The sequence below is a fragment of the Pipistrellus hanaki genome, assembly GCF_964339955.1.
Source record: "Pipistrellus hanaki genome assembly, chromosome: 1".
NCBI classification, from domain to species: domain Eukaryota; kingdom Metazoa; phylum Chordata; class Mammalia; order Chiroptera; family Vespertilionidae; genus Pipistrellus; species Pipistrellus hanaki.
In genome coordinates, this window is record NC_140503.1 from 72,409,967 (window position 1) to 72,418,230 (window position 8,264).

An 8,264-nucleotide genomic window follows, 5' to 3' on the forward strand; every position below is an offset into this window, starting at 1 on the left:
ATCGGGAAGTCTCTCCCTCCTCCCTGCTCCTCTCTCCTTCTCCTTTGTTATTAGCTTCATAAGTGGGGACATTAATGCATCCACTGACAATGTTTTCACACCACTGTTTCCGGTAATTACAGTCACTTCCCTCCCACTGTCCTGGCGTATTTGACTGTAAAGTGCTTAGAGGAGGGATGGGGTGGAAAAAAGACACAACACAGGCTGAGGTCCAGTAGTGTAATGTTAACATCCAAGAAAGGAAAACCAATCTTCACCTCCGCAACAGCTCATTAACAACTGTAACAACGGAGGTCAATGCACCAGAGCTTAAAAAAAATCAATACAATTGGGGACCCCTCCACTATAGAATGGGGAGTTGTATCCCTATTACCAACAACAGTCACCCCAAACACAAGTAGCTACATCCACCCTCCTTCAGGGGGTAGATCCAGTGTACTTGTCATGTAAATCAGCCACATTATCACTGGAGACTCGGATCCAGCCATCCTCACGGACATGGTAGAGGTTGACCGAACCTCCTGAGTAGGCATCTCTGTAGGTGGCTTGGTAGATGGCTCGACGGGCCAGATCATAGGCCTCTTCCACCTCTAGGTCATAGGAGTAACCCCGGTCCATGACCCCATATGCATACACAGAGCCAGAACCTACAGAGAAGGTGACCCCCGAGATCCGGTTTCCTTCACTGTCCACATAGTAGAGGCCTGGAAAGAGAGATGAGGTTAGCAGGAAAACAAATGGCCACCCCTTTTGACATCTAATTCACCCTCCAAGGCAACAGATCTCCATCACTCTTGAAACCCCAGGGAGACCAGCAGAAATATAAGAAAAAAGTACTACTATAAAATTGCTTTAAAAAAAAAAGGCTGGAGGAATCAAATTAAATATTAAGACTCTGGAATTCTATAACATACCAACCCATCTCACCTCACATTGTAGTAACCACCTTCTGTCCTCTCTGTATAATCAAAAAGCAAGTATAATTTAAATGACTTAGGTTTCAAACACAGAACTTCTGTGCGAGATAGTATTTAAAACAATCCTAGCCCTCAAAGTTTAGACTATCTGGGGCACAAGAACTACATCATACAGTAGAGAATAAAGCCCCGAGGTCCAAATCACTTCCCACTGTGGCAGCCACTAGCCACATGTGACTACTGAGCATGTGAAATGAAGCTAGAACCACGTCAGGCAATGATATTTTGGATCTATTGGATTAAATAAAATATTCTATGAAAATTTATTTATTTTTAATTTTTTAAATGTGGCTACTATAAAGTTTAAAATTACACTACATGGCTCATATTTTATTTCTACTGGACAGTACTGGTATAGATGAAGGTTTGGCCAGGCCAACTATCAGTTTTTATAATAAAGTTTTATTGGAATACAGCCACAATCAACCCTCTATGACTGCTTTTGCTCTAAAGAAGGACAGTTAAGTAGTTGAGACAAAGACCATATTGACTGCAAACCTAAAATACTTATCACTTAGCCCTTTATGAAAGTTAGCTGACCTCTCATATAGATAAAAACTTAAGACAAAGATTTAATAAAATTTTTTATCAATTCCAGCTGCCTTTGTCACCATGTTCAGATTCAAACATCTTGTCCTCAAATACTGTCAATGTTCTCCATTATCTACCAAACTTCTTTCTCGTGTCTCACCAAGACACAATTTCTATTCTAATATCAAGTTCTGTTAATAGTTTCACTAGTCTTTTCCTATTTCAGTGGTTCTCAACTCTTACTTAGAATAACCTAAAGAAACTTTTAAAAAATGCCTAGGACTTATTCAAGGTATTCTTTTTCAATTGGTCTAGGGATGAGGGTTAAGCACAGGGCCAAAAGTTCTTAGGCTGATCTAATGTAAGCCAGGTTGAGAATCACTGCTCTCATTGATTTTCAGGGTCAGATGGTTCTAATGTCCACCCCGATTTATCTCCTCAGTCCCACTGCCTCTACCTTGCTTAGTGGGCTCACCATTTGGTTCCAGTTTACCTTCCTGGCTTTATGGATCTCTAGTCTTTAGTTCCAATTAAATTGGACTTCCAAATACTTTCTCCCAGCCTTCATGCTTCTCCCTTCCTTTGTTCATTGTTTCCATCCTCTCATTTCCACATCTTAGAAAATTGCAATCTGTTCATGAAATCTCCCCCAATTCCTCCTATCAGAAGTAATCATCTCCTCCTCAAAACATCAGCATTTATGGTATTCAGCCACAGCTGGTTTGGCGCAGTAGACAGGGCGTCGAGCCGCAGACTGAAGGGTCCCAGGCTCGATTATGTCAAGGGCATATACCTCATTTGCAGGCTCAATCCCTGGCCTTGGTCGGGTGTGTGTGGGAGGCAACAAATCGATCTCTCTCTCTCACATTGATATTTCCTACTGTCTCTCCCTCTCCCTTCCTCTCTAAAAACCAATGGAAAAATATCCTCAGGTGAGGAAAACAAAGAAGAAAAAAGAAAAAATGGTATTCATCTCATTCAGCCTTGTATTAAGTAATCTATGATCCTTTCTCATACTTTTACTGATTCCAGAAAGAAAGGGAGATGGAGAGATAGATAAAAACATGATGAGAAAGAATCCTCAGTTGGCTGCCTCCTGCACACCCCATACTGGGAATTGAACATCCACCTTCCGATTCATAGGTCAATGCTCAACCACTGAGCCATGCCAGCTGGACTCAGTCTGCTTCTTGAAGCAAGGAGTTGACTTATCCTAAATGGGAACAGGCTGTCAGGAGGGCTTTGAGAAGGTACAATTTAAGTTATGCTTTAACTTTCTAGATTTTTCTTGCTAGCCAGCTTCTGTACACTGTTACACTATTTCCATCAGTTGAACAAACCAAACAGTTAAGGGTTCAAAGCAGTATTTCCAAGGTGCTTCCCTAGATCATGCAAAATGTATGAACTGTTCTTGCACAACTTTCAAAGAGAAAAGTGTCGCAATTTCCAAAGTAACTGAGCTTCTCTTTCACACCCACTTTTTAATCTCCTCATTCATCTCCATTGATATTCTCCAAAGCACGTGAAAAAGTGGTGAGTATCCTATAGTTGTTGGACAAAGAACTAGGCAGTTAGTAAGCAGGTGAATGAATTAAGCAAAAACAATAGAAGAAAAGAGTAACTATTTTTTAAAAATATATTTTTATTGATTTTAGAGAAGGGAGAGGGATAGAGAGATTGAAACATCAATGATGAGAGAAAAATCATTGATTGGCTGCCTCCTGCAAGGCCCCTAGTGGGGGGTGAGCCCATAACCTGAGCATGTGCTCTTGACCGGAATCTAACCCAGGACCCTTCAGTCCGCAGGCGGACAGCTCAATTCACTGAGCTAAACCAGCAAGGGCAAGAATAATTATTTTTAAGCATCAAGGAGGAAAATTACACAGAAGGTGACTAGCTGTATTCCAACTTGACTAAAGGAATATTCAAAACTGGATGAGCGTGGCTGGTGTGGCTAAGTGGTTGAGCATCAACTTATGAACCACGAGGTCAAAGTTCAATTTCAAATCAGGACACATGCCTGGGTTGCGGACTCTATCCCCAGTGTGTGGCATGCAACCGATCAATGATTCTTTCTCATCACTGATATGTTTTTTTTTCTCTCCCCTTCCTCTCTGAAATCAATAAAATATATTTTTAAAAACTGGCTGAAAAGAAGTTGACATCAGATACAAGGTTGAACTTCCTGGCCAAATTTTTATGCACTGGAAAGGAAACTAGGCTAAGGAATTTCTTTTCAGAGATGACAGAACAAGACCTAGGGTGAGTATATTAAGCAAGGAAAGAAGATGTACATGAAGGCCCCTTCTAGGCCAGAGTCCTTAAGGAAAAAAAGAATGAGAAATGACTCACTTTGGAGCAGCTACTTTCTATATATTCAGGGTCCAATACAGTAACCCTAGCCACATATGTCTATTTAGCACTTGAAGTGTGGCTAACATCACTTGTGGAAATGATAATTTAGGTATTTTGGATTAAATAAGTTGTTAACTTAAAAGTCAGGTGTGGCCGAAACCGGTTTGGCTCAGTAGATAGAGCGTCGGCTTGGGGACTGAAAGGTCCCAGGTTAGATTCCGGTCAAGGGCATGTACCTTGGTTGCGGGCACATCCCCAGTAGGGGGTGTGCAAGAGGCAGCTGATCGATGATTCTCTCTCATCGATGTTTCTAACTCTCTCTCTCTCTCTCTCTTCCTCTCTGTATAAAATCAATAAAAAATATATATAAAAAAAAAAAAGTCAGGTGTGGCTCACATTGTATTTTTATTAGATAACACTGACTAGATTTTTTATGTCTATTATTATGCACTTCAATTCTCAACTATACTCTTGGTAGGTCTTATTACTTTATGGGAGACAGAATAGAAGCAAAAATATTATGTGCCAAAAACTACATGCTTTATGTGTATTACTTCATGTAACAGATGATGAAATAGATACTGAGAAAATAAGCAACCTGCCTAATGTCACATGGGTAGTCAAAGACACAGCTTGTCTAACTCCATGTCCTTTTCCACACCACAGTGACTTCCTTTAACAAAGAGGCTAGAGAAACTGATGGGCAGATCCCAGCAATGATCCAAAGCCTTTTCTTTCGCTCATCTGTTCACCCAGTCCCTCCTCTCTGTAGTGTCAGCCCAAGAATTATGAGATTAAAGCTTAACTCACCAGGGCCTCTCTTATCCCAGCCACAGATCATGGTGCCCATGGACAGCCCCATGCCTTTGTACTGATAAACCATGTTGGCGAGCAGTTTGGAGGCAGCTGCTACTGAGATGCGTTCCTTGTTTCGAAGCTCATAGATTCGACATTGCCGAGCCAATAGCCGCTCCCAGAAGCTGCAATCTGCGGCACCCCCAGCCATGGTGCCCAGCAGGTAGGGGTTGATCTCTATCACCTTCTTCACCGTCTGGGAGGCAATGTAGGCACCCGCTGTGGCCCGGGAGTCCGCTGCAACAATGACTCCATGTTTAAACTGTTAAGATAAGAGGAGAACACAAAGCAGGCCACGTTAGACCACAGAAACATCCCGACATTTCTTTTTGCATCTGTGCAAACCCAGTGCATCTCTTTCTGTCATTTTACACTTCACAACTTACCAGCAATTTTCAACTGGTGTGCCGCAAGAAATTTTAAAACATGCAATACCTATTTGGTCAGAGGCACTGACATCTTTCCCCTTAGGTTGTCAAAAAATGACAACAGTTGAAATCGGTTTGGCTCAGTGGATAGAGCGTCGGCCTGCGGACTGAAAGGTCCCAGGTTCAATTCCCATCAAGGGCATGTACCTTGGTAGCGGGCACATCCCAAGAGGCAGCTGATTGATGATTCTCTCTCATCGATGTTTCTAGCTCTCTATCCCTCTCCCTTCCTCTCTGTAAAAAAATCAATAAAATATATTTTAAAAAAATTACAACAGCCAACACAATAGTTGTCCGGTGTGAATGAATCAAAATTATACCTATTTTTTGGGGTCACATATATAAAAAACATATATTTTGGTATGCCACATAATTTTAGTGCTCAATTTATGTGTGCCATGAGATAAAAAAAAGTTGAAAACCACTGCAATATACTTTTCCACATATTGTCACTTGAGCTTCACATCAGTACTGTGACATAGGTATAAACAGTATTTCTCTCATTTTATAGATGAGGAAAAAGGCTTAATGAGATAGAATGACTAGTCTAAGACCGTAGAGCTAGTTATTGCAAAGCTGGGCCAGGAATCCCAACAGTCTGGCCCCTAGTTCTGCAGCGCTCCCTCTCAAAATCCCCCTCTTGTCATAACCCAGAGGGGCCGTTCCATTTCCAAAACCTTTGGTGAGTGGTTACAACCGCCTTCCCTCAGCCAAAGTTCCTTGCTGGGGCTGCCTCTCTTTTCAGGGAAGAATCAACCACAAGTGGCCAAGTAATCAACCTCCGCAGCCTCAGGGTCTTTCTCCTTCCAGCCCCAGCCTCAGCCCCCTGCCCCCAGACACCAGACCCCAGCCCCGGCCCCAGTCCCAGCCCCAGCCCCAGCCCCAGCCCCAGCCCCAGCCTCAGCCCTCAGCCCCCTGCCCCCTGCCCCCATCCCCTAACCCCAGCCCCCAGCCCCCAAACCCCGGCCCCAGCCCCGACCCCAGCCTCAGCCCCCGGGCCCCAACCCCCACCCCAGCCTCCAACCCCCAGCCCCAGCACACCCCTCTCGGCCAGAGCGAGACCCGAGGCCTCCCGGAGCAATGAGACTGCCTAGGCGACACGAGCGACCCGAGCCTCCGCCTGTGCCTCGCGGCGCGGCCCCGGCGGGCTCCGGTCCGGGAAGGGCGCGGACGCGCGGGCCTCAGTCCGGCTCAGCGGCGGGATCCGCACCTTGAAGGCCAGGGTGGTGGTTCCATGAAGTATTTCGATCCTCGGCTCCTCTGGGACACCCCAGCTGGGCGCGGCAAGGCTCAGCCCATCGCTGGGACTACCTGGACCCAGGTCCAACAGATCCGCACGACCCCCGAGCCCGAAGAACCCGTGCCGGTTCACCGGGACCGAGCTCTCCAACACACTGGCCAGCGCCATGTCTAGTGAGGGCAACAGGAACCGCCCCCGAGGACGCTTAGTAGATACCGGCCTGGCAACGTCTGACGTCACAGCTTCACTTCCTATTAACGCTCAGGGAGGAGCCATTTTAACTCCTGGCAACCACGCCTCCAAAGACTAGAGCCAGATGCAGGGGACCATTTTCGCCGAGCGGCGGGGGAAAAAATGGCTTCACTGCCCTTAAATTCTAAAGGGATATATGCCTGCCATGTTAGGTTTTGTCATGCAAGCGGTGCTAGATTAGATTATCCTCAAATTCCTAGGGAGCGGTCGGAAACGTCCACGTCGAGCGAGGGAAGCGCGGCCCGCCATCTTTGAGAAGGGCGTGACTGGAGGAAAATGGGTTTTGGAACCGTAGCTGCTGGCTGTCCCCGCCCAGCCAGGTGTCCAAGCAACACTTCCCGTCTCCACTGCGTCAGCACCCTAGTAACGCCACTGACATTGAAAATGCCATTTTGTTTTACTGGATAAAATAATGATCTACTCTGAAGTCATTTTCCTACGAAGTTAGTTAAACCACCTTTGTTTGTGGTAAAAGTGCAACAAAAAGGAGGGGGAAAAAGAGAAAGGCGCAACAAAATAAAAGTGCTATACTTGTTTGATAGTGTTAAGCATCACATACCCAGGTTTTCTAACAGTAACCACTTAAAAAAAATGTTATTGATTTTTTACAGAGAGTAAGAGAGAGGGATAGAGAGTTAGAAACGTCTATGAGAATCATCCATCAGCTGCCTCTTGCACAACCCCCACTGGGGATGTGCCCGAAACCAAGGTACATGCCCTTGATCGGAATCGAACCTGGGACCTTTCAGTCCGCAGGCCTTCACTCTATCCGCTGATCCAAACCAGTTTCGGCAGTAACCACTTTTTAAGATTTCATATTCTCTTTACTCCCACCCTCTGGTGGAAATTCTAATGAGTAATGAAGTACCTAAAAGGCATATGGAAGAATAAAGAAGGAAAAGCAAAGAGCTTAGCTAATCCACAAACTAGATCTTCATTTCATCTCCTGAATAACGGAGTCATTGACAGTCTCAGAGGCTGGAGAGAGTTGGGGCTCCATATTAGGAAAGAAGGAGGAGGAGGAGGAGGAGGAGGAGGAGGAGGAGGAGGAGGAGGAGGAGGAGAACGAGGAGGAGGAGGAGGAGGAAGAAGAAGAAGAAGAAGAAGAAGAAGAAGAAGAAGAAGAAGAAGAAGAAGAAGAAGAGTCTATCAAGAGGTTCTCCTAACTTAAGGTTGTTAGAGGAGCTCTTTATTCGGGAATGCGGTAGTTAACTGTCTCTCCCTCTCCACCCACCTTCAGTTTCCAAGCCTTTTGGGAACCATACAAGGAAGTGGGCAAAGGTATGAAAGGTTGCCTCCCGCTTTACGGTTTTATGAAGTCAGTGACTGGCCTTCCTTGTTGGATTCCAGCAGTAACACACATCAATACCGAAATTCCACTTTTCCTCTGATACCCAACTCAGCCCCTTCCCTGCCCCAGCAAATTCTGCATGTGTTGTATTTTTAGTGCTGAAATTTGGCAACTCTCCCCCACCTCCACCATCAGAATGTAAGAAGCAGAAGATCCTTATCTGCGTCTCACACTTGGATGGCATGGAGCAGGTATTATTTTGCAGTCACCTCTGTACTGCAACTAGTCCTCCTCCTGACTTCTCTCAATGGTTCTTTTACTCTGCCAGTAATAGC

At 45.1% G+C, this 8,264-nt stretch overlaps 1 protein-coding gene across 1 annotated transcript; it reads right to left on the minus strand.

The window, feature by feature from the left end:
• Positions 1-205: 205 nt before the first annotated feature.
• Positions 206-6,906, minus strand: PSMB5 (proteasome 20S subunit beta 5). The gene is made up of 3 exons (XM_084902396.1): positions 6,357-6,906; positions 4,674-4,980; positions 206-704 (listed from the first exon to the last, which is right to left on the minus strand). Exons 1-3 carry the CDS (start codon positions 6,552-6,554, stop codon positions 418-420), a joined length of 792 nt encoding a protein of 263 aa, XP_084758522.1. The 5' UTR covers positions 6,555-6,906; the 3' UTR covers positions 206-417.
• Between the last annotated feature and the right edge of the window lie 1,358 nt (positions 6,907-8,264).